This window comes from Corvus hawaiiensis, chromosome 7, assembly GCF_020740725.1.
Source record: "Corvus hawaiiensis isolate bCorHaw1 chromosome 7, bCorHaw1.pri.cur, whole genome shotgun sequence".
Lineage (NCBI taxonomy): Eukaryota > Metazoa > Chordata > Aves > Passeriformes > Corvidae > Corvus > Corvus hawaiiensis.
In genome coordinates, this window is record NC_063219.1 from 38,583,403 (window position 1) to 38,608,110 (window position 24,708).

The 24,708-nt window shown below is 40.6% G+C and overlaps 1 protein-coding gene across 2 annotated transcripts in view; it reads left to right on the top strand.

The window, feature by feature from the left end:
• MBD5 (methyl-CpG binding domain protein 5) overlaps positions 1 to 24,708 on the top strand; it is a 110,346-nt gene that overhangs the window by 56,913 nt on the left and 28,725 nt on the right. The window contains exons 3-9 of one of the 2 annotated variants that reach the window (XM_048309972.1): positions 4,326 to 4,462; positions 7,437 to 7,628; positions 11,091 to 11,148; positions 18,671 to 18,788; positions 19,221 to 19,355; positions 22,843 to 22,945; positions 23,314 to 23,494. In XM_048309972.1, coding sequence (XP_048165929.1) covers positions 19,243 to 19,355; positions 22,843 to 22,945; positions 23,314 to 23,494 — 397 coding nt within the window. In that variant the 5' untranslated portion in view covers positions 4,326 to 4,462; positions 7,437 to 7,628; positions 11,091 to 11,148; positions 18,671 to 18,788; positions 19,221 to 19,242. Of the gene's footprint in view, positions 1 to 4,325; positions 4,463 to 7,433; positions 7,629 to 11,090; positions 11,149 to 18,670; positions 19,356 to 22,842; positions 22,946 to 23,313; positions 23,495 to 24,708 lie in introns of both variants that reach the window. The other variant, XM_048309971.1, reaches the window with a different exon arrangement.

Below are 24,708 nucleotides of genomic sequence, written 5' to 3' on the forward strand. Positions count from 1 at the left end.
ATTGTAAGGCTGTGATGTTATTACACTTACATTTTAATTATTAAATTAATATTATTTAATTCTTAAGCTAACTTAAGCAAAGCAATTTAAATTTTTCAGCTTCTTGTATATTAGGGATTTCTTTGGCTTGAAAGGGATTTTTTTTTTGGTCATAGAGAAAACTTCATATAAAATCATGTAATAAAAAAGTAAATTTAGGTTTAACCAAGGTGTCTGTTGACTGCTACTAAAAGTCTTGTTCTCAGATCCTTTTCCTCTGCATGCTCTGCTGATGTGAAAATCCTTCAATTTATACTTGTGTCATTAACTTTAAAAATCTGGAATTTAGTTGTTCCTGTTGTCAATTTGCTGTCAAACACCCTGACACCTTTAAATCCTTGTTTGTACTGTGCTTCTCCCCAGTGACATTTGGTACATTTGTCATTAATAATATTTAATATTTCCCTTTGGCCTTATTGCTGTTGTGATACATATTTCTAAAAATCGGAGGAATAGTTGATCATTTAGTACAATTTACTTTAAAAAAAACCTTAAAACCAGACTTTGTAAAATCTCTCAAAGCTTTCTGAAAACTCATTCAAACCCAAGCTAATTTTTGATAGAATTTTGAGCTCTATTTCTGAATAAATAAGATGGATATTTTTAAAATGATCAAACAGATTGAAATAGTAGGGCATTTTTATATAAATATAGACTCAGGAGTGATCCAGTGTGAATTTTATTAAACTCAGTGGGAAACCATCTATTAACCTTAGCAAGAATAGAATCAGAATTCCAGAAACTGAATTCTGCTTTAGGAGCCCTGTGCCCAGGGATTATTCAAATATCATCCTGATGCTTTTATCAATGAATTGGACGATTAGTTGTACTAATTAGCAGCATCACTTTGAAAGAGCTGCTTGGAGAAAGTGGAGTGACAACAACAGAGGCAGCCTGGAGCAGGCAGGGATGGAGCTGGGATGGAATTCCTTCTCCATGGAAATTCATTTTGAATTTTCTCAGCCTTTCCAGTTCCAGGATAATTTCTCTGCTGCAGGTTGGAGCCTGAATCCAGAGCAGAGTCTGCTGGGGTCTCCTCTCTGCTCCCATGGCAGCGTCTGCCCTGTGAGAGAGTTTAAAATAATCAAGATTTGCCAGTTACGGAGATTTGTGCCAAGAATTTTTAAATAAGAAGTAACACAGTTGAGAGAAGTTTATGTTATTTTCTTTGGGGAGGATTTAATTTTAAACAATGGCATCATGTCATGGCTAAAAGAAGACACTTTATTATGTGATGATAAAGTGTCATGAGGCAAAAATATAAACTGTTGGTGTGCTTGCTGCAAGAAATTTCTTCTAATGAGTTTGGGCCTTTGGGATAAGAGATTCCTCTGAAAGTCCAGGTATCCTTTCTTCTCCTTATGCTGTGGGTACATTTATCCCAGTATTGGTAGAGTTGTGTGCATCGTGTTCCTGGAGAAATGGAAAAAGTTCTGATCTTGGGGTCAACACAAATATATTTCTATAAAATAATCCGAGTCAGGAGATAGAAATGGAGATATTCTGGTGGGTTGAGTTAACGCTTGCCTGTGGAAGATGTGTTCCAGCAGTGTGGGAGCACAGGAGCAGCTGGAGGGGCAGGGAGAAAGGGTGGACACTGGGTTGAAAGACAGTTGTGACAATTGTTTCTCTCTCCTGTTTGGGTTATTTTACCAAATGTCTTCCCTTTGGAGGGGAATATTTATATTTTGTACGATAAGGCTGAGGGAGAGACACCTACAGAGAGAACTGGAGTCCTGATCCTGGTCCAGTGCAAGGTGTCCCTGGCCATGGAAGGGGATGGGACTGGATGGGCTTTAAGCTCCCTTCCAACCCAAACATTCTGGGATTCTGTGATAAGAAAATTCAGTGATTTGTTAGTTCATAGTAATAACTACTAAATTTTTTTTACTAACTCATTCTTTTGTACTTAGCAACATTTGTTTAGGAGAAATAGAAGAAAAGACAAATTGGCATTATACAGACCTCAAATTCTTTGTTTATCTTCTCAGCTCTCATCAGTTTCTCAGTTATCTCTTTATTAAATTAAAGATCAGTGAAGGAGAAAAGTTGATTACATTTCCATTGTGAGCCAGAAAATAGCAATGCTTGTACACCAGGTATGCAAAGGGGCTGAGGGGAACAAATCAAGTTTTCAAAGTGCTGTGTTACAGATGAATGAAAATAATTTGTAAATTATTCATCAAATTTAATTCTAAGATGTTTTGAGAAAACCAAAATAAATTGGAACGTGTGATTGTTGCAGAGACCTTTATTCTCCAGACTTTACGGGTCTAAATCTTGAATATGAACTTCATCAAGATGTGGAGAATGCAGAGAACGTGAAATTGTTTAATGTCCAAACTGCAGGCAGAGCCTTTCCATGGAAGTATCAGCTAGTCATGATTTCGAGGATTGAGATATTGACTTAACCAATGTCTGATTTTTTCCTCTTGCAAATTCAAACTCCATTTCTTTTTTCCTGTAACTGCAGACACAAAAAATAGATAATATCCCTTCTTAACTCTTGTGTGCTCAAAACAACAGCCACTCAAATGACAGCATTGCCAAACCTTTGAAAAAATGTTACTTATATCTATAGATCACATATGTAAAGTAAATATGTTAGTATGTTAGCCTTATATATATATCACATACATAGAGGAAATAGTATGTTACATTTGTAACGACGTATCACATCATTTAAAGAGATGTGACAGTTTGTTGGTCTTCCAGCTGATTTTTGAATCAACTTCTCAGAAAGACCTGCCTATTTTACTGGTATTTCTTTGAGCTTTCATGTTTTTCACATGGTCCATGGTGTTGTTAGGCAGTTACAGTTCATTTTTGAAGTTCTGTTCATCTGGCCAACTTGTTGTCACACAAAAGCCCAGGAAAAGGCCATATGTTCCTGCAAAGGTAGCCTTGGAAGGTGGGATAGCTGCTGCTTCTTTTTTCTTCTGCCATCTGTTGTGCTTTAACTTCATTTTCTCCAGATACATGTCTAGCAAATACTCGGATAATAGATGGGAATTCTAATCAGTATGGAAGCAAGATTATTGTTTCCAACAGCTTTAGTCAGGTGTTCAGATTTTTTAGACATTTCCCTTGCTCTTTGGCATTATAACAGTTGAAATGTAGAATTAGGAAGCTGTAAACAGATAAACATGACTTTTATTTAAACAATGACAATGCTGAGATGCTCCCATGAATGCAGGAGAGAAGATTTTCAGCACTGCAGGCCTCAGAACTAAAATGAGCAAACATCCTGGATTTCTCCAAGTGGCTGCTGCTCTTTCCACTTGGACTTTCTCGTTCCTGTCCGTGTGCTACTCCTTCCTGGTCCAGCCCAAGCATTCCTGCAGCCACGGGGATTAGGGAAGGATCTGGGTTAAGACTAATCCAGCAGAAATACACAAATCGGCTCCCTTGGCTGATCCATGAGGGACAGAGGGAGCAGCCTTGGAGCAGAGGGATGAGTTGTGCCCTCTGGCAGAGCGAGAGGCTGCACCTCAGGAATTCCCTCCTCAGGAATTCCCTCAAACTCCAGGAAAATGGAGGAGTAAGGAAAAAAATTTGGCATCATCAGAGTTTTCAGGCTTTCTGCTGAGGGGACAGCAGAGCCCTGATTTAGGCCAGGCCTTCTGGATTGAGTCTGAATTGGGGAAACCTGAAAATCCTGCGAGCCCTGTGGTTGCTCCAAGCATAATCATGCACATCTAATGCATATTTGCACCCACTTTTTATGCTGGCTGTAGGAATAAAGTGAAATACAAGGCCCTGCTTAGGCCCAGGTCCTGATTCTCCATCACGTGTTCAAGTCACAGCATTCTGTTTGGTTTAGGGGGAAAATCTACAAGGCATTTTACGGGAAAAAAAAAGTCTACAAGTCTATAACCTACTTTCAGTGGTTCTAAACTACTTTGGGGGTTTTTATATTAATTTATAGAAATGTCCATGTGTGTGAGTGTATATAAAAAGAGATGTGTATATAAATAAGCAAAACTGGGCGTCTTTTTGCTATTTTAGTTCTCTGAAGTTTTGTGGTGGGTCTTCTCAAAAATATCTCATTTTAGAGTCTTTTTCTCCATTCTCCAGCTGTGTGGGCTCTGTTTTTACAGCCTTAAATTCTCTACAAGTGTCGAGCAGGGGAGGGTACGGCCACACCTGGACCTTACCTGGACTGTAGGGAATTCTCCTGATTCTGTGTGTATGGGCAGTGAATACAGAGATCCTTCCAGAGGGAAATTAGGAATAATTTGCCTTTCTGCAAATCTCCTTTTAGTACAACGTGTATTTTATTGCAGGAAGAAGAGGCTTTATCGCAACAAAACGGGCAAAAACCACAAAGACTTGAAGAAACAGCACTTCTCTAATTCTTCCCAAAAGTTCCGAGACCCACCAAATCCTGGGGGATTACACCCACCAGTCTTCCTGATTTCAGGTAGGTGAATTCTCTCTTTGCCTCTCTTTCTGGGGAGCTGAGGATTGCCATTCCCTGGAAGTGTCCAAGACCAGGTTGGACAAGGCTTGGAGCAACCTGGGATAGTGGAAGATGTCCCTGCCCATGGCAGGAATGGGATTTGATGGGTTTAAAGCCTCTTCCAAACCAAACCAGTCTGAGATTCTCTGATTTCTCTGAAATGAAAGACAATGCAATTAATAAATATAATTTTATGTGATTTTTTTTCACTTAACAAAATAAAAGTAACAATTACTGTAAAGAAAATCAGACAGAACTGTATGATCCCAAACAGGTCTCTAAGCTGCTGCTGCTATTTCCCAGCATGGAGCTCATGAGTCTATTTTGGAATTAACTGGTTTGGAGGAGAGGTTTTCAGTTCTAGCACAGAGTAAATAAGAAAAATAACCTGAGAAACAGCCAGTAATCAAGTTGTTTGGTTTAGAAGAAATGCATTTAAATTACAGCTAAAGTAAAAAGAGAACTGGCTGACTGCCACACTCTTTTTTACTCATTTGTGACAGCACACAATTAAAAAGTTCCGTTTGTTGCTCTTACTGGAATAACAGTTTTTGGTATTTTTCATGTTTCCTCATAAAAAAAATCTGTAATTTTAGATCCTGCAGATACTGTAGTTGTAAGAATATTGTTTGTATCTGTAGAGATTAGATGGGGACAGGATTTTTTTAATCTGTTAGCACAGACTTGTTATGTAAATAGGAGGCTCACAAAGGAAGGAGACAGCAAAAGGCTCTGAAAAAAACAGATGTGTCTTCCCCAGAAATAAAGTCACTGCTGGATTGCTGCAACTTTTTTGGGAATTTTATTGTTAGGGATGCGCATGGGATCAAAAAACACCCCAAATTCTGTAGTCACTGAATAAGTCCATTTCCATACACTCAGTGCAGACAATTTTATCATTAATTTATTGTTGCTATTTAATTTTGATCAATTAAAAATCAGATTATTCATTGAAATTAATTCTAATGATGCTTTCCTGTAGATTTCTCGAGGCCTTTGGAGGAAGCTCCTTTCCCTGATATTCCTGCAGTCCTTAGCACTGGCCATGTGACCCAGATTTTTTAAGCCCTGCTATGACTTAGGTTTTATTCTTGGGCTCTTTCATCCATCTATTGGAATTGTTTCCAGTAAATTACAGTTTTGCAGTGGTTGCTGTGATTAGCACTTTATGCTCCATGGGGAATTCTTCACAAAAATGTCTCTTATCAATACCTTTCAATGTGTTTAAACATTAATAAATAATTTTATATGAAGAATGTTACATCCATAGTGGAATTATGATCTAAAATACATTTTTATGCAAACTCTTTAATGGCAGGCTATACCATCTTTCTGATTGCTTTTGTTACTGTAAAGGTAAATTGTAATTACATGAATAACCTGCTTAAGGTGGTCATGTTTTGAAATACTTCCATTCAATAATATCTGTGCATTCAATAATATTGTGGACTGAATGTTCCTTGTTAGTACTCGGTATTTAGAACAGGTAAACTCTGGATAGGGCTTAAACATGGAAGTCCTCTAGTGCCCCAGTGCTTAAGAAAATCTAAATATATATTCATCATTTTATAGGGGTGTAGTTTTTAAAGTGATACTGGTTGGGGACGAACTGTACAGAGTTAATAATTTTTATTTTAAGTGTTTGCATGTGAAAAAAGCCTGTTTCTGAAAGGCTCTGCCAGGTTGGGAAATGCAGTTTGAGACAACCAAGAGTCATTCATGTCCATTTTTACAAAATGCTGGGCCCTAATTTTGCACTTCAGTTGGGAAGATCAATTGAAAACTCAGTTAAACTGGGGATACTGATGAAATCAGTGAAACCAAACTGCGGGTTTTGCTTCCAAACTTCACTGAGAGATTTAAATAACCATGGGAAATGCTGTAGTTGGCTTCACAGCCAGTGCACTGTGTGACTTTTGTGTTATACCCTGTTTGTTTGGCTTATCTGAAATTTTTCATTCCCATTTTATATCAGGGTTTTCTGTGACAGGGGAAGGTTTTAACAACAACCCAGACCTTCACTGTGATGATAAATGGCTTTTAAAGAGATTCCGAAGAGGTGATTTGAAAATCAGAACTAATTCTTTCCATTTTCTGAAGGAGTCAAAAACCATTGATGTTGCATTTGGTTTTAATGAAGATTTATTTTGGAAAAAACGTGGAATCCCCAATAATTGTGAATTTGATGCCCAACTGGGCCTGTGGTGAGTCGTCAGGCTCTCGGATCCAAGGGTTTAAAGGCCCCGTTAACTTTTTGGGATATGCCTTTAACCTGATGAGCTCCAATCCATTTCACCTCTAGAAGAATCCAATTAATTGACTCCAGGTCCTGGGAAGGCTGCTGGCTGCTCTCGGGGTCAGAGGGATTGCAGCAGGGCAATCCGTGCTGGAGGAACTGAGCCTATGGAGCAGAGCAGGAAGGGTGGAAATGGCTCAGGAACAGGCAGATGCCAGGGAATAATGAGCCAAGGCCAAGCTGGATGTGACTTGGAGCAATCTGGACTAGTGGAAGGTGTCCCTGCACATGGGAGGAGCTGAAATCAGCTGATTTTAAGGTCCCTTCCATCCCAAGCCATTCTGGGATTCCGTGATCCAGCAGCTTCTGTTTCAGCCAGGGGTTCTCCAGTGTCCTGTGCCTGAGCCAAGACTCATTTATAGCTCATCTGTGGTGCTGGTGGAACCTTTTACCTCACCAAGGCCTTTTGCAGCATCACAACTCTAAAACTCAGCTTTTTGTCTTTAGCTGGAGGGGTTTAGTGTGGATCAGTACAACTCAGAGGCAGCTTCAGTTCCAGTCAAAGCCATTCCTTAAAAACGAATCTTACTTTGTTTGTACTGCAGAGTGATTGTGTAGGGCTTACAAAGCAATCAAGAGAAGTGCAATTAAGACATTTGGCTCATTGTTTTAATTGAGATACTGTGATTATCTCAGCAGATGTGAGTGGGGTGCAGGAGTTCCTCAGATGAGGGGTGGAGGGAGGCAAGGAGCCGGCCCCAATGGACATAGCCCATCATCGAGAGCACAACAGGAGACTGTCTAAAGCAAAGCTCAAAGTGCAGCAGGAATTTTAAAAAGCCTAAAAGATCCCCAAGATAACTTGAAGCAAGACCATGAGAAGCAATGTAGGTGAGTATTCCAAAGTAAATCAATGCATTTATTGAGCTGAGAAACTTGAACTTTGGTTTTTGTAGTTTTACACTGTGGCGGTGAAGACGAAATATTTGAGGCAACATTAAAAAAATAACCAGAAGATCGGGCATCTTCAACATTTGATGGTGCTGAAGTAGAAAAGTAAACAGTTTAGCAGTTCATGCCTTGGTGGAAGGCAGACAGTGCACCCAAACGTGGACTTTTTGATAAGAGAACAAAGAAAAAAAACTTTCCTGACCTCACTGTACCAGATGGTATCCAACCAGCATGTGAAGCACAGCATTGTAACGGGGAGAAAACCACCATTTTGTGCTGCTGTGATTCACATGGAGCATTAGTCATAACTGGGAGTATTATATTTTGACATAATCAGACAATAGAACTCCAGTTCTCCGTGCTGGAAAATGCAGCACCATTCCTGCCCTGGATGATGGTTGGAGGAGCAAAGTCTAGCTGCCTGAGATGGAGCCAGACCTCTCCAGCGCAATATCAAATCAAATGCTCGTATTCTTACAGATTTTCCTAATCAAAAGGCAAGGTTATGCCATGTCAACAACCAGCAGATGGGGAAAAGAACGTCCTAGGAAGCTCAAAGAACACGCTTGGAAACGGAGCTATAAATACCAGGCTAATTCCATAGCTTTAAGATTTCTCCAAAGCTTTTTTAAATCCCTCCAGAAAAGGCTGAAGAGATCCCTAATCTGAAGTGGCCCAGTTGAAGGAATGTGTGTGTTTTTATTTTTAAATGAAATTAGGTTGATCTACAATAGAGTGTTGGGCATCTTAGTGAGTCACTGGCGTGGCTGTGCAATATTTGTTGGATCAAAATAAGGGTTTTAAGCACATTTTCATTCTTATCAGGACTTCCCTCTTCAGAGGAAATGTGGAATTCTGTCTGATCACCTCTGAACTGAGATGTGCAGCATTCCCACAGAATCCTTGATGTTCACAGCTCATCTGGAATCCTTTTTTTGAGAGCTGTCCCTGGTTAGGGAGAGCAGATACAAATTCCTTGGTGGAATTTTATGCAAATCTCGTGTTCCCTGTGAGGGTGGCAAGGCCCTGGCACAGGATTCTCAAAGAAGTTGTGGATTCCTCATCCCTGGAAGTGTCCAAAGCCAGGCTGGAGCACCCTGGGATAGTGGAAGGGGGTGGATTGGGATGATCTTCAAGGTCCCTCCAACCCAAACCATTCTGGGATTCTCCTTCCATAGGAATCTCCTCACTCCTTAAAAATATCCCAGATTTTCTTGGGGTGTGTTTGCTCTTGGTGAGATTAAAGGCAGGAGGTGTTTTGCAATACTGGACCTGCCCTTAATAATTCTAAAAAATAATATTATAAAAAGAATATTTAAAATATTAAAATATTTATTCTTTATTTATTTTTAAATAATATTTTAGTGTCTATTTATTAAATTTTAATCAATAAATTTCATTTAAATTGGTATTAGCCAGAGGAATGCAAAGCAGAGCAACCAGCCCATGCCAGATTTAGAAATCAGGGCTCCTAAAGAGCAGCTGAAAGAGTTGGATTTGTTTATTGTAGGAAAAAAGGGAACACTGTAGGATGGGCAGAAAAAAAAGATAAGAGGGTTTTATCAAAGCAATGGTGGGGGTTGCTCTGTAGATTTAAAAAAAAAATAAAATAAAAAGCAAGTTCCGTTTGCACCAAGTGTGATTTAGGATAGATGGAAAGAGAAAACAGGCCAAGGTTTTTTTGTTTTTCCTCATACCTGACTGCAAATATGGATGGAAAACTGGGATATTTTACCTCTAACTGTCAGGAAACTTTTAAAAACACACAAGGAAGGAGCTTCCAGAGACAATTACAGTATTTCTGACTTTCCCCACTGGCCATGGGCTGAACATTTTGCTCTCCTGAGATCCCTCTTCATTCACATCCTCAGTTTCTCTAATTCTATCACCTTAATTTTGGGATCAACTTTGTCTCATTTCCCTGCAAACCTTTTGTATTCCTGACAACACACTTCAGTTGAAGGTGTGCAGTAAAAATGAACCAAAGGACCTTTATTTTCTTCAATAAAATGCATTGAAAAGCTCTTCTTTCAAACAGAGGGAAATTCAGGTTCAGCAGCCTTTGGAAGTTGCCCACTGATTTCCTTGGATTCAGGAGTCCAGGAGATGGTGCAGTGGAACATGAGAAATAAATACCTGCAGCATGAACATTAAATATGTTGTGATGAAGAGGTGCCTGAGTGGTTCTTTGCCCACGTTTTCCCCAATAATTCACTTTTTGGAGCAGCAGAACATCCTCAATATCTCTGTTAGGCAATTCCAGAGCCGTTTCTGGGGGCTCTTTCAGAGAATAAAGAACTGTTTGAGTTGTAAGTTAGGATCTGGCTCCGTATCTTGTCCTTCAGCTGGGACGAAGCAGTGCATTTTCCAGGCTCTTATCTTTTTTGGAGCTTTGTTCTTAAACTCTTGGATGTGCTGCATCCTTAAAGGGCCACATGGTTTTAATTTCTGGGTGCCTGTGGGCCTTACTCTCATTTTTCTTTCCCCTGCTTTGATGAGCTGGTGGAATTCTCTTCTGCTTGTCAAGCTTGCCTGTGATTCACCCTTTTGTTTAGCTCCTTTTGGAGAGAATCAAACCTTTGCTGTCTGCTTTGGGGTATTTCTCCTGCAGGAAAATCAGGTTTTCCAGAGCAAAGCCAGGGATACCTGGCAGGGCAGAGCTGAGCATCACCACCAGGTACCACCTTGCTGTGCAATAAACATAAATTTGTCATGTTTGGGTGGCAAATCCCCTCCAAGGAATGTTTTACCACCCCTGCTCCAAAGCAGGAAATGTTTTATCCTAAAATCAATTGTTTCATTTCCCAGGAGCCAGACTCCACTCCTCACACTTCGTTGGCCAAGGAAATTTATCCTTATTAAGATGCTGGTGTGAACACATCTGATCATTGTTATGTAAGAATTCATCCCCAAAATACACAGACACCAACATTGAGGCACTTTGCTCCTTTTAGTGGGCTAAAAATACCTTGGCTTGCTGAAAAGTAAATCTCTGAGTGAAGGGGTTGGGGCAGCCAGACACTCCTGAAGCACAAAATGTTATTTAAAATAGTGGGGTGTGTGTGTACAGAAAAGAATTTTGATCATCTGTGTTGCCAGAATTTGGATTAAACTGAAGTAAGGCTGATTTTTTAAAAATAAATCATCCATTCGCAGTTTCTTAAATATTAGATTCTTTTTTCCGTGCTGCGATGTTTGATAGAAATGAAATGTGTACAAAACAAGAAGTGGAAACAGTTCTTCCAGCATTTCAAAGGAGAAATAATATCCTAAGGAACCTTTCTAAGTGTTTATAAATATGAAGAAATAATTAAGAACCGTTTCATGTTGAAATCTCAATGTCCTAAGTGCAGTGTGTTGCTCACTATTGTTTATTTTCTGTTTTAACTGATTATTTTCCAGCTTGGAGTGAACAAGATGAACAGAGCCACCTTCAATCTAATGCTTAATGAGGAAAAAGGTCAGGTTTTTTTCGTTTTTATTTCAATCCCCTTCCCTACTCTTAATTAATACATTAAAAATACTCTCTATGGCCTTTATTGGTTTCATAGCTTTTAAGTAACAAAACAAAGGTGATGTTTTAATGGCAGGGTGAGCAGGAATATTTTTAAATCCAATGGTGATTTCAGGAAAGAGCTGACTCAGAGCAGTGTGAGGAGAAAAAGGGGCTGGAGAAGGAAAGGTCGTGTATACAAATCTTCATTGAGATTGATTAAAAATGATTAAACTTGTAACTAATAAATCTCTGCTATAGCAAGAAGGAAACATTTGGCATTTAAAAGGATTAAAAACACTTTTTTCCCCTAAATATCCTTGAACTTTTGCATCCTTTTTTTTTTTAGAAAACAGAGAAAACTCTCTCAAATAAAGTAGTGGGGCCAAATTCTCCAAATACTTCTACATTGAATTAGTAAGTAATTATCTGCTAATGGAGAGATTAATCAAATTTGTAGCATCCCAGGGTCCAGAGGCAGTCCAGACTCTCCAATATTATTCCATTTATGCCAGATAAGGGAGGGGGGTTTGCATTGAGGTGTCTGAAGAGCTGATTTTTATGGTTCCCATATATTTTTTAATACCTTAAGTGTACTTTCATCAGGGAAATTGCTGAGCAGAGCTACGTAATTCAATAAACAGTTGAAAAAAGAGCACTTGGAGAAAAAATTCCAAGGGTCTAAAAATAGTACAGGCACGTGATTACTACTTTGGCACAAAAGCATAATTTATGGGTTTAATTTGCAATCTTGCTACAGTTCTGACATTCTCCTGTGCAGGAACTCAGGCTGAATTATTCAAATTATTGAAATATTGCTCTGTCCTCAACTTCAGGTGTCTGATACAGAGAAGGTTGTATCATATTGAGACCTCTGCATTGAAAATATGGGAGGGTGGGCTTCATTTTGGTCATTTATTGCTTAATTTTTGCTCCTAAAATTGATGGAGATGTGGGGCTATTCAATAATTGTTATTCCGGTGCTTGGAGTCTTTCCCCAGATTTCCAGGAATCTTGATTTTTTTTTTTTTTTCCCCCTGTTTTTTAATTGCTTGTCTAAAATCGAATTGAATTTTCCTGGTCAGTTTTTGAAAGAGTTCTATTCAAATTTTTTTTTTCTTTTAAATTAAATCTTCATTTTCCCAAATTTCCATTTCCCTGGTAACCTCTAAGTCAACAATGTGCAGCAGAACTGAGCACTTACAAATAGTTATTTCCTCCCCACTTTCTGCATCTGTTTATTAGATATTTTGGGAACATTCTCTATCAAAGATTCCTAAAATTCATATAATCTTCATTATAAAATCATTGCAGAACTCTGCTGAATAATATCAGCTTTTTGGAAGCCTGTAACACGAGAATTGAAAGAAAACTCATTTCTTTATCCAAATTCCCCTAAAATATAGTGGATGTAAAGTTTCTCCACTTCTCATTAGCATATTGCTCAGTAATATTCCATTTAATAATATTCCCTAGGAAAGGTTTGGATGACAGTGACATCATTCGGGGCTGATTTCTGGTGCATACCAAATATTAGCCTTAATTTTGTAAATACCTGAGTGCTGCCATCTCTCTGACACGAAGTAGGTCTGTGTCGTGCACAGTTCTGACCTATTTCCCTTGGGAAGTGAAAAAATCCATGTGGTGCAAGGCCTGGAAGAGCATCCGAACTCCTGGCTGTCCTTCCATGGGGTGGATTTCATGAATCCATAGTGAATAGCCAGGGATGAGGGATAAACCCTAAATCCTTTTGTTTCCTGCCTTTTTTGGGGGTTTTTTTTTTCGCTTTTTTTGTGCAAAGCCTTTCAGAGCTCTCTGTATCTCAAAAGGATGGGCTTTATCCATTCTTTCATTGGAAGTGGCAGCCTCAGTTGCTCCCAGCTCTGGGAATTACACAGAAAGATGGGTTAAAGGTCTTCCTAGGAGAAGGTTTCAGGGATTGGTGCTATCCATAAGGACTGCTGGGAGAATCCTGCTCCTTCCCAGCTCAGCCCAGTTGGCCATTGCCTTGGATGACTTTAATGGCACAATCAAATCTCCAAAATCAAGGATACTCTGATTTTTCCCTGGACACTGGTGGGAAGGATATCAGATTTATATCTGATTAAGCACCCTCAGCCAAAATGCTCCAAGGAAAGGGATTTGGAGTTCCTAATAATCAGCTGGATTCCATGGACATAAATCTGTCTTTCTCCATGAAAATCATTTCCTTGTTGTTTTATTAGTGCAGATCCCTAAATAGCAGAGCTCAACTGGCTGCTTTGGGCATCTGGTCTTGGATGCTCAGGAAAACAAATGCCAGAGGGTTCTGTCCAACCATGTGCTGGGAAAGCAGGCTGGGAGCAGGGCAACATCCTGGGTGTGGAGAACCCGGACAGGGGCCTGGAGTCTTCATGGATTTTTGCTGTTTATGGGTGAATTCACCCAAATGGCTGTCAGGGAATCATCCAGGTTGGAAAAGCCCTCCAAGACTGAGTCCAGCCTGTGGCAAATCCCCACCTTGTCACCATCCCAGAGCACTGAGTGCTGCATCCAGGTGCTCCTTGGACACCTCCAGGGAATTATTTTGTAGAGTGGTTAAATTCTAATCCAAAAAAATTCCACAGCGTCAAAAGTGATATAAAGTAAGAAAATATAAACCTTGTTATTGATATAAAACTGCTTTAAAAGTTGGAAATAACTCAGTATCAGAGCTGGTTGGACTGGTACAAAGTGAGTTGGCACTGGGGCGATTTAAAATGCCCATTTTAATTAAGTCATTCAGTGCAGAGCAATCTTCTGGTTGTGGCAAAGTATTCTTAATACTCTGTATTTACAAGTGAGATGTGTTTTCAACCTGAAGGCCGGAGTATATCATGAATATATCATGTTTATCATGACTAAATCATGAGTAAATCACTTGTAGAGCTGTGCCATGTCCTGGACACCACCCCAAGGAAAAGAATCCTGAAGGATTCAAGGTTTCCTTCCTACTTCAGGCCCTTTTGTTTGTTGAATCACTGGCCTAAAAATAGGCCCTCATAAAGTATTCATCACTGATCTAATTAGTCAGGAGAATGCTGCTTTTCAAAGTGGGAAAGCATTCCCAAAAAATGATGCAACATTTGTATCTAATTAGATGATACAGGAGAATCCTGGCTAATTGCTTTGATAGACTTAAACAGATTAATAATGTGCAAGTGGTAACTAAATAAAAACTCCTTTTCACTGAGTGCTTTGAAAGTGATGCTTTTTAAGAAGCTAAAATTTCTTATTAGTTCTGAAACCCCAAGACTGTGATTTGAGAGCATTTCTCATTTTGGAGGTTTTTTGGGGCTAGGAAGGAAAGCCTCGAAAATGAGATTGTAATTTGTGTCTCTAAGCAGTGTTTGGTGTTTGTTCTAAGTGTTTGCAAAGCTTTATATTCAAAATGTGGCCACTCCAAAGGTAGGAGCTGGGATTTGTACCTCAGAGAGCCAGGAAGGGATTGTGGAGCCCCTTTGTGATCCATGGAATTGTTGGGCACTTAAAAGTTCATGTTCAAGGAAAAAGTAATGGAGCATCAAAAGTGATCAGAGGACAAGGGGGAAGAAGAGGAGAGATTTAGATTATATTTTAAAAGGAAAGAATTTATTACTCAGAAGCTTGGAGCAAGCTGGGATAGTGGAAGGTATCCCTGGGGGTGGAACAAAATGGCCTTTAAGGTCCCTTCCAACCCAAACCATTCCATGATTTGCAATATCAACCTGTCAAAATTTGTCTTAACTGGCTCAACGTCCACTTGCTAATAAAATAAACATCATTCATATCGTATGTAACAGACTGGAATCCAGACAATTAATACCTAGTTTAAATTTCTTTTTATATCCTATCGAGTTTTCTATTTTCCCACTTGACTAAAAAAATTGTTAAAGTAAATATTAACGGCTGAGTGTGCGAAGAGGCTGCCTGGAACCCAACATTTCAAAAAGGGAGAGAGCACCAGCAGATGAAAATTAAGGAGAAATTTTCCGTGCAGGGAAGGGGTCGAGGGGGCTAAAGGGGGGAAAGAATTCCGTGTAGTTTTTGCGTAGTTCTCCAGTGAAATATTTTGAAAGATATTGTAATGAAACTGGACTGCAAAACAAATCTAAACATCATGTGCTGGCACAGGGCAGAAAGCGGTCGCTGGTTTGGATGTGGAAAGCTTTGTTACTTGTGGTGAGATAACAGGACTTGTCTGGAGCTGTGAGGAGATTACTGAGGGGAGGGATTTATTACATGGCTGATGGAAATCAGGCCTTTGGATTCATTCCAGTGTCCAGAACGCTTTGGGTTTGGTCCAATATCCAACTCCTTTGCATCCCAGTCCGAAGTGCTTCAGAGAGTGCTTGGATGGGGAAGGGGCAAACGGTGCGTGAGGAGATGGGGGGGTTCTGCAATCGTGGAATCCCAGGAAAAGGTTGGAAAAGGCCTCCAGGGCCATGGAGTCCAAGCCATGCCTGATGCCCACCTCATCTCCAGCCCAGAGCACTGAGTGCCACCTCCAGGCCTTCCTTGGACACCTCCAGGGATGGGCACTCCAGACCTCCCTGGGCATTTCCAAGGCCTGACCACCCTTTCCTTGGAGAAATTCCTGCTGATGTCCAACCTGAGCCTCCCCTGGCACAGCCTGAAGCTATCTCCTCTTGTCCTGTTGAGTTGTAAATCTCTGGACCAGTAGAGCTTTGAGTTGTGTGGTGTTATTAAATTAATTAAATCAAAGAACACCCAGGAGCTTTCCATCTGTGGCTTACGATGGATTTCAGTATGGAAATATGGATGGGCACCTCTTACCTGTGCCATTCCTGCCTATGGCAACATGCAGAGATCACTGCATGGACTGGGGGCTTTATTTTGTGGAAATCCACATGGAACTTTGCTGGATTTTAGGGAAAAACATCTCATTCCATGAGCATTTCCTATAAAACACGGATTGTGTGTGTATTGGAAACTCCCAGGGAGCCTTAGCCTGGTTTTCTGGATCTTATCACACCCAGGCACCTCAGGGTATCCTCCCAGCACAGAAAATTGCACAGAACAGGTCAAATTTGGGAGCTGGGAATAGCTCTGGTCACTGCTCCTGCTTAGGGGAGCGTGGGGGTTGAAGTAATTTTGTACCTGGAGGAGAATGGAATTTAGAACCATGGAATTCCAGAATGGTTTGGGATGGAAGGGACCTTAAAGATCCTCTAATCCTCACCTTCCACCATCCCAGGTTGCTCCAAGCCCCATCCAACCTGGCCTTGGACACTTCCAGGGATCCAGGGGCAGCCACAGCTTCTCTGGGCACCCTGTGCCAGGGCCTGCCCACCCTCACAGGGAACAATTTCTCCCCAATATCCCACCTAACCCTGCTCTTTTTCCTAAAAATATTTAAATACTTTTCACAGATTAAACGGTTCCATGAATTTTTTTAGCTCTTTTCAGTCCTGTTTTACTCCAGGTGCAGTCCAGACAGAGGTTTATCTGATTAGGTGGTGATAATCCTGTGGTGGAGGTGGAATGGGAGCTGAGGCAGGGCCCTGCAGAAGCTGTAGAAATGAAAAGTTACTTTGAGGTGTCTCTTGCAAAAAAAAAAAGCAATTCCTGGATATCATTTGCTCATAATGGCCCTAAATAGCAACATGAGCCACAGCAAGGCTGGGCTGAGACATGAGCAACTTCCCCTGCACTGGGTGGTCCCAGTATTTTATAAATTTTCTGATTTTATTGCATTACAGAAGGGTAATTCTCACTTAATTCACAATACCAGGGAAATTTTTTACCTGTTTCAGCCTTCCATGGGACCTACAGTAAAAATGCCAGTGCAGCTTTCAGCAATAGGGTAAATTCTGGCCTGCTTTTGATGAAACCTCATCTGCTCCCTCCTTAATCAGAGTAAAACCACTCAAACCCCCAAATTTCTGAACTGAAAACCTCAGGGAGCCCTGAACTGTTGCCAAGAGCTCTCCAAATCCTGTTTCTGTGTTCCAGCCTGGGAGATTAAAGGGTAGATTGTTCTGATAGGAGACCTGACAGGGTGTCCGTGGGACACCCACTGTGACCTTCACGGGGCAGGAGCTCATCAGGCCCCTCGTCCCTTCCTGAGATTTGGCTGGCCAAGGGTTGCATCCCGTTGGAATGCTTGGGAAAGTGGAACCAGATCCCTGCAGAACAGTGCCAGCCCATTCCAGAAGCCTTCATCCTGCAGGAAAGCTGAACTCACACAGTCATTAAGGTTGGGAAAAGCCTCCAAGATCATGGATTCCAACCTTTGGCCAATTCCCTGTTCTTTAGATTCCAGCCCCTCAGTGGAGGGGGTCTGTCCAGCCAGCTCCTTGTATCCACAGCCTTCTTGGAAATACCCTGGTGAGGGTTTTGGTTTTTTTTTTTTTCCTTTTTGGAGCATTTGGAACTTTACATTTCTAAGCAGCACTTCTAAAGGGAATGTTCTGCATGAGGGTACTTAAGGGAACATTTTCCAGGACTATATTTATGCCTCTGTAGTCTTGCTTTAGTGGTCTTGAAGGAAGGAGCTGTTATTACTGTTAAATATAGATGTAATGTGGTGTTATTGCAGAAATGTCTTTATGTTCCATTTCTGTCTTTAAAAAAAAACCCTTTTCTTATTAAAATCAGTCAGGTCTATAACACTGATTATGTTTTAACATGTTGGCATAATGTTAGTGTTGGGAATAAGGCAGGATTGACACCTGATTCCAAATAAAACCTCCTAACATTGTTACTGCAGCAGTCATCAGTGCCATCCTATATTTGAATTTAGGATTGTTGCTTTTTTTCTGGTGTATTTACTATTTAAATTCCACATTCCATGTTTGTCTCACCTCAATAAAACGTCCAATCTCAAGAATTAAGTCTCACCTGGTCAGCTTGAAAAAACTATTTTGGGGGAATGACACAACTTCTGTCATGAGAGAAAATCTCTGAGGGGAATTATTGCTGAGGATATTCAGATTGTTTCATAGGTATTCAGAGATCAGTCACTGCCGCTGGCTTTTCCCTTTTTATTACCCCGTTGTTTGGTGAGATGATTATTTTAATTCAATCGAAATGCAGGAGGTTTGCATTTTTATGGATATTATCAAAGCCTAGAAGCAGCTTCCTTCACATGAAATTCATTCAGTTTTCTAAGCAATTTTTAAAGGGCATTAATTTAGTCATCTGCTGATAGTTCTGAACAGAAGCATATGTGAAAATATTCAGTGAAAAGATGCATCCCTTAATTCTCCCAAACTGTACATCAACTATTTACCAGCAGTTGCACTCTCATAGCTTTTAAGATGTAGCTCAATTGCATCCACATATAAACAGAAAATGCTGGCAGGATTCTGTTTGCTCTGAGCCTTATTTTGATGGTTCCATTGACATTTAAAATTTTGATTTTAAGCTCTGGAAATGGCTGCAGCTGTAAACATCTCCCTGAGTTACTGAACTGGGCTGAAAGGCTGGAGAGAATGGCTCACATGTTTCCCACATCTGTATCTTTCAGGCTGTTTGATTGGAGCCAAGGAGTCAGGAAAGAAGCTCAAGAAGACAACTTGGATCATGAACAGAAGATAAAAAGAAAACAAAAAGAATGTGGCATATAAAGGGTGTAATACCTGGAGGTATTGGATCTGACTCATATTTATAAAAATGAGACGAGCTTTCACAAAATACAAGTTATCTTAGACAGTCATCAAGCTTGGAGCCATCATGCTGTTGAACTAGAAATTCTCCTTTTCCCCATTCTCCTTTCTGACAGATAACAAAGGATTGGTGAATTATGAATTTCCCAAGTTGGAAGCACTAATTTTTATCTATATAGTTCATCCTTATGAATATATAAGGAGTTAAACATTGCATATTTAATGTGGATTATAATGGGAAAGTGACTCATTAACCAAAATGGCCACTTTTAAGGACTTGGTTTCAAACTGAGCTGGAGCCTCCCAATGCACTTTGTAGGATTTGGGGAAAGCTGTGCTGCAGGGCCTGCTTTGGGAGGCCAGGATGACATGTAGTAAAAGGATATCACCTTACTGTTGATATCTTTGAAGACTCATAACCAGAAACAGGAAAATGAATGGTGGGAAGGAGTGTGACGGAGGGGACACGGATGGAGGGCCACCAGCAGTGCAAGTTCCCGTTGGTTGGCAGCGGAGGGTGGACCAAAGTGGAGTTCTCTACATCAGGTAAGGTCACCTCAGGGGCTGGGGCCGGTGTTCGGTGGAGTTTGGCCACAATGTGCAGGAAATTGCTGACTCAGCTCGTTTCTTCTGCTCAAAAACTTCAAGAAATTGTTCTTCGAGTGCAAGATCGCCTTGGGAAGCTGAAGGAGGGGAGATTTAGGTGGGATACTGGGAAGGGATTCCTGGCTCTGAGGGTGGGGAGGCCCTGGCACAGGGTGCCCAGAGCAGCTGTGGCTGCCCCTGGATCCCTGGCAGTGCCCAAGGCCAGGTTGGACGTGGCTCGGAGCACCCTGGGACAGTGGAAGGTGTCCCTGGGCAAGGATGGAGCTTTAGATCCCTTCCAACCCAACCCATTCCATGATTTTGTGATTTTTTTCAAAGTAAATTTAAATTATGTGACTACTCAATAGCTCCAAACCCATTTTTTTATGCCCATGAAGGTTCTGTGTTCACTATCACTGATGTTCTTCAACTTCTATGGACCCCTCACATTTCTCAGGTAGAAAAAAAACCAGGAACATAAACCTAAATCCAAAGTTATAGGTACTTTATTTGTTTATTTTCTCAGCTTACTGGATTTTTTTTGCTTCGCCCTGGAACGGTCACAAAGAAATGCATCGAAATTGCTATGAAATAAATGTGTTCGGACAAAGAGAGTCTGAATTAAATGTTATTGGAAAAAAGATCAAAGTTAGCTTTATAAAATGTGGGGACGTTGGGTTTGCATCACACAAGTCTATGTGATTATCAGTCAGTTATTTGCTTAAATTTCTTCCACTGTTCTGTGATTAAAATAACTGCTTCTCGCAACATTTTGTGTATTACCAATACCAAAGCCTGTAATGAGCCAAAGCACACTCCAGTGTTACACTAAACCACCATAAAGGATCAGATGCATTCCAGGATTTCTGGTTTGTGTTCTCAATTAGCAGAATCAAACCCAATCCATGTCAGTGATACCCATGGCAAAGAGAAACCACCTTGCCCTTGTATTTCTCATTACAGCTGTAATTCACTGGGCCTCTGCCTCAGTCACAGATCAACGGGAAAGGAAAAGTTGTGGATTAGTGGTTTTTTTCCCAATAATCTCTATATCCAGACATCAGGAAAATAATGCTTTGGTATTTTTATGTACCTGATGATCCCACCAGCTTTTGAACTTCATTTTGCACAGCTCTAACAAGTTTTATACATTTTCAACAGCTGTGGGGAAGCTCATTCCTGCCCTTTTCCCAAGTTTTCCAATGTATTTTTTTTTGGTGAATTTTCTGGTTGCCTTCTCCGAGCTGTTCTGATGAAGCAAAATATTTTACACTCCTGTTTGGTGCAAGGCACAGAGCAGGATGTGTTGGTTGGAAAGGGTGGAAGTCCAATAATCCAATCTCCTGCCTGACATGGAGCATCCACAGGGCTCCATCGGGGCAGCTGAATCCTCCAGGATTGAGTCTCCACAAGCTGCTCCCTGCCCTGCCAGCATGCACAGCATTTATGGAGACGAGGAAAGGTCAAACAATATTGACTCCACAGCTATCCCAGGGAAAATTAGTGGATATATTAAGATCTGACATGATTTAAGTAGAATAGATGATCCCAGCTGAATAAAGACTCTCCGTTTGTGCCTCCTTGGAAAGCACGGACGCTCTCCTGTGAGCTGTCAGCAGTTGCTTTGGATTAAATCAAGATTAAATCCATTCATTAACTGGTTTTCATTACCTGGTAGAAGCACTGAATTGACTCTCAGGGCTTTTCTTAGCAAAACAGTGCTGCTAAGTAGGGCCTAAATCATTCCTGGAAGCATCCAAGGCCAGGTTGGACGGGGCTTGGAGCAACCTGGGATGGTGGAAGGTGTCCCTGCCCATGGCACGGGGTGGAATCAGCTGATTTTTCCAACCCAAACCAGTCTGGAATTCCATGATTTTGTGGCAGTTTCTTACAAAGGAAGCTGTGGATTATCCTGTGTGTTACAGAAGTGTCACTAACTTTGTGCACACACAAGAGACTTTGCAGAGTTTACAGCTCTGCTCAGAATCAAGGCAGAAACAGGGAAGAAATGGCCCTTTTTAAAATTGGGTTGGGTTCTGTGGACAAACAGCCCTGCATGTGTGTGCAGTAGGGATACTGCATCCCACATCCCACACATTTAGTGGATTGACCTTCCTTCACACTCACTGGTTGTCAGCACACTCCTGTTTTTTCCAGGCTCCAGGATCTCCTGGAGCCTGCACTGGTTATGTGTGCCCAGGCAAACAGCACACCAAGGTTATTTAAAATCTCTTTTTACTAAAATTATCCCGGGAAAAGCAGCCTTTTTTAGCCAATGCAAATAAAACAGCATCCTCACTCCAGATCATATTCCTGGGAATGCCTTCTAACAGGAGATTTTAAAGATCACAGGAAGTGTCTGGAGAGATTTGGGTGTATATGGGATGGTTCAGAGCAAATGTCAGTCTGGGATTCTCCCATGGGAAGCTGTTACATCCTCAAGTCTGGAGTTTGCCTGGGCTGAGCATGATCAGGACAGGTGAGAACATCCAAAGGGATCAGGCAGGATCCTGGTTTAGTTAAAATAAATAAAAATAAAGAACAGTTTCCCCCTGCTCCCCAAGGATTTCAGACAGGGAAGGTTTGACTTCCTGACCAGTCACCAGACCTGTACCTTTATTTTTAGATTGCTCTTTCATCTTCCTCACCCTCCAAACTGTCACTGTTACACATATTCAACCTGAGCACTTCTCCCAAAAATAAATATTTCAGGGCATGTCTGGCAAAGAAATTACTTATTTAAACTGTCAGCAGAACTTTAAATGTCACTTGCAGATGTTGCTTTAGATGTGACTCGGTTCTCGTGCAGGATGAGGTGTTTATGTGTTGGATTCTAAGTACCAAAGTTCGTCATAGCTTGGAATTTTGAGTCATGAGTGTTTTCGTGATCCAAACTATTCCACTTGAGTTGTTTTTGTTTGAATGAGGGCTATTTACAGCTGCCATTAATAAGCAGTGTTTTATTCCAGATAAACAGTTCAGCTGGCCCAGCAATAAAGAGCAATCTGCAAGTTACAGGCTGGGGACACGAGAACTCTTTTTTCATCTTATGAATTGGTGTTTTTGCCATAACAGAGTTTCCAGTGCCCTATTTTGGGATGTGGGGATAATGATTTTCTGGTGGGAGCTGGAGAAATCCGAGTGCAGTTTATCAGGAGCTCACTGGCCTGGCTCCTTGGTGTAATATTCCTCACTTTCAGTGAGAAGGTCGAAATTTTAGCTGAATGAAACCAAACTTTGTGCAACAAAGAGACCCGGCTGCAACAGTTTTGTTTCTTTTCAAATGTGTTCGGGGGGTTTTTTGTCACTGTTATCTCAATTCTTGAGTAAAAGCAAGAAGTACTATGAGAAAAAAATATGAAATGTGATTTTCCCCACTGTCCTTGTGAGCAGATGCAAGTCATGACCTATCAAAGAGCTCATATTCATCATTTCTGTTCCTTTACAGTCCCAGTGGGTCTTTATTATCCTGCTTGGAGCAGGTGAAGACTTACTTGCTGACTGATGGAACGTGCAAGTGTGGCCTAGAATGTCCTCTTGTTCTTCCCAAGGTAAAGCACAGCATCATTTTGGATCTCTGTGCCATAATATTTATGAGCTGCCCATGCTGATGACTCAGTCTCTGTTCAGATCATCTCTAAAATAAGTGGTGTCCACCCAAAGTTAGACCTTAAGATACAAAATTCAGCTCCCCTCTGCCTTAGCCCCTCTTGGAGAGGATCTGACTCAGTTATTATAAATATATTCATTTTTTATTTGTTGTTTCCAAACATCCTGTCTAGGAAACTCTTGGGCAATGTAGGAGCAGTCAAGAGCAGAGGAAAATTCCTCTAGTCCATATAAAGTTCCTAATTTATGTGAATTTGGTGACTTTGCTGCCTGTAGTCATTATTTTAAACGCTGCAATTTTCACTGCCAGGTCTTTAATTTTGATCCTGGAGCTGCTGTGAAGCAGAGAACTGCTGAAGATGTTAAAGCGGACGAAGATGTCACCAAACTATGCATTCACAAAAGGAAAATCATTGCTGTGGCTACACTTCATAAAAGCATGGAAGCACCACATCCTTCACTGGTTCTAACTAGTCCTGGTGGTGGAACAAGTGAGTAAAATGAAATCATGCAGAATCATTTCATAATCTGATTTTTTATCTATATAATCACTATGCAAAACCACCCCGAAAGTCTTACTGTGAGTACAAAAATAAGCAGATTGAAGGAATAAATAATGGGAGTAATCAGAGATGGAGGTAGGTAGAAAATGAGTCTAAAAGCAGGTCAGCCCAGACTAAGAGCATGATTTTCTTGGAAAAGATACCAGATTGTTCTAGACAAAGAAAATACATTAGCACTTATCTTTTGGAACTGTAGTAATATGTCTGATATTCTGTCACATGGGAAATTAGAGGAGCAGAATAAAGTGATTATGAAGGGATTAGGATGTGGCTAAGGACTTGGCTAAATGGGAAATTGTATTGTCAAGGAGAATAGACAGCAAGAGGAGATCTCCACCGTCATTTCTCAAGGATTATTTTTGGCCACCAACCTGGATTAGCATTTTAATTATCCCCATCAATTAAAAAGATGAGGAAATTTGTTGGTACCTGAAGCTGACAGGTACTCTCCAAACAAAAGACCAAAACATGTTGTAAAACTGGGGGGGCTCCCTGAGACCTGGAGTGAAAGCAGAGTTAGCACTGAAACAGCTCCAAACCCAGAAATTCATCTGGAATTAGGGACTTTGTAAGAATCACAAGAACAGGTTCTGAAGGAGAATTACAAATCCCAGTGGGCAGGACAAAGGAGGGAAGGGTGCTGAGTTTTTATTTCTATACTCTGGTGTTACAGCTCCTGGGAAAAGGCCTGAGAGCTCTTCTGCACCCCTCACTGCTATGATAACACCTGGCCAATTGCTCTTCCCACTTCAAAGTGGAAAACTTATAAGAAAATCAAGAAATAATAAATTTTAGATACATAGACAATGCTCAGATACCCATGCTGTTCATAGTACTGACGTGCCCCTGCATTTTCATATTGAAATTTAGGATTTAAAACCTTCTTTGGAAATTTTTTTCAGTGTAATTTTGTTTTCAACTAACAGCACAATTTCCCAAGTTACTGTGCATTTCCCTGCTTCATTTTTTTTAATGAGTAGTACTTAAATTACATTCCTGTTTTCAAAAAACTAGCAAAATGAAGGAGGTAATTTATATATATTTATGTGCTCTTACCTTCTCTGTCGGTCAGACTTATGTGCATAACCAAAGAAGAAAATTCCCCAGTAAATCCCTTTGAAAGCAAAAGATCTTTTCATTTT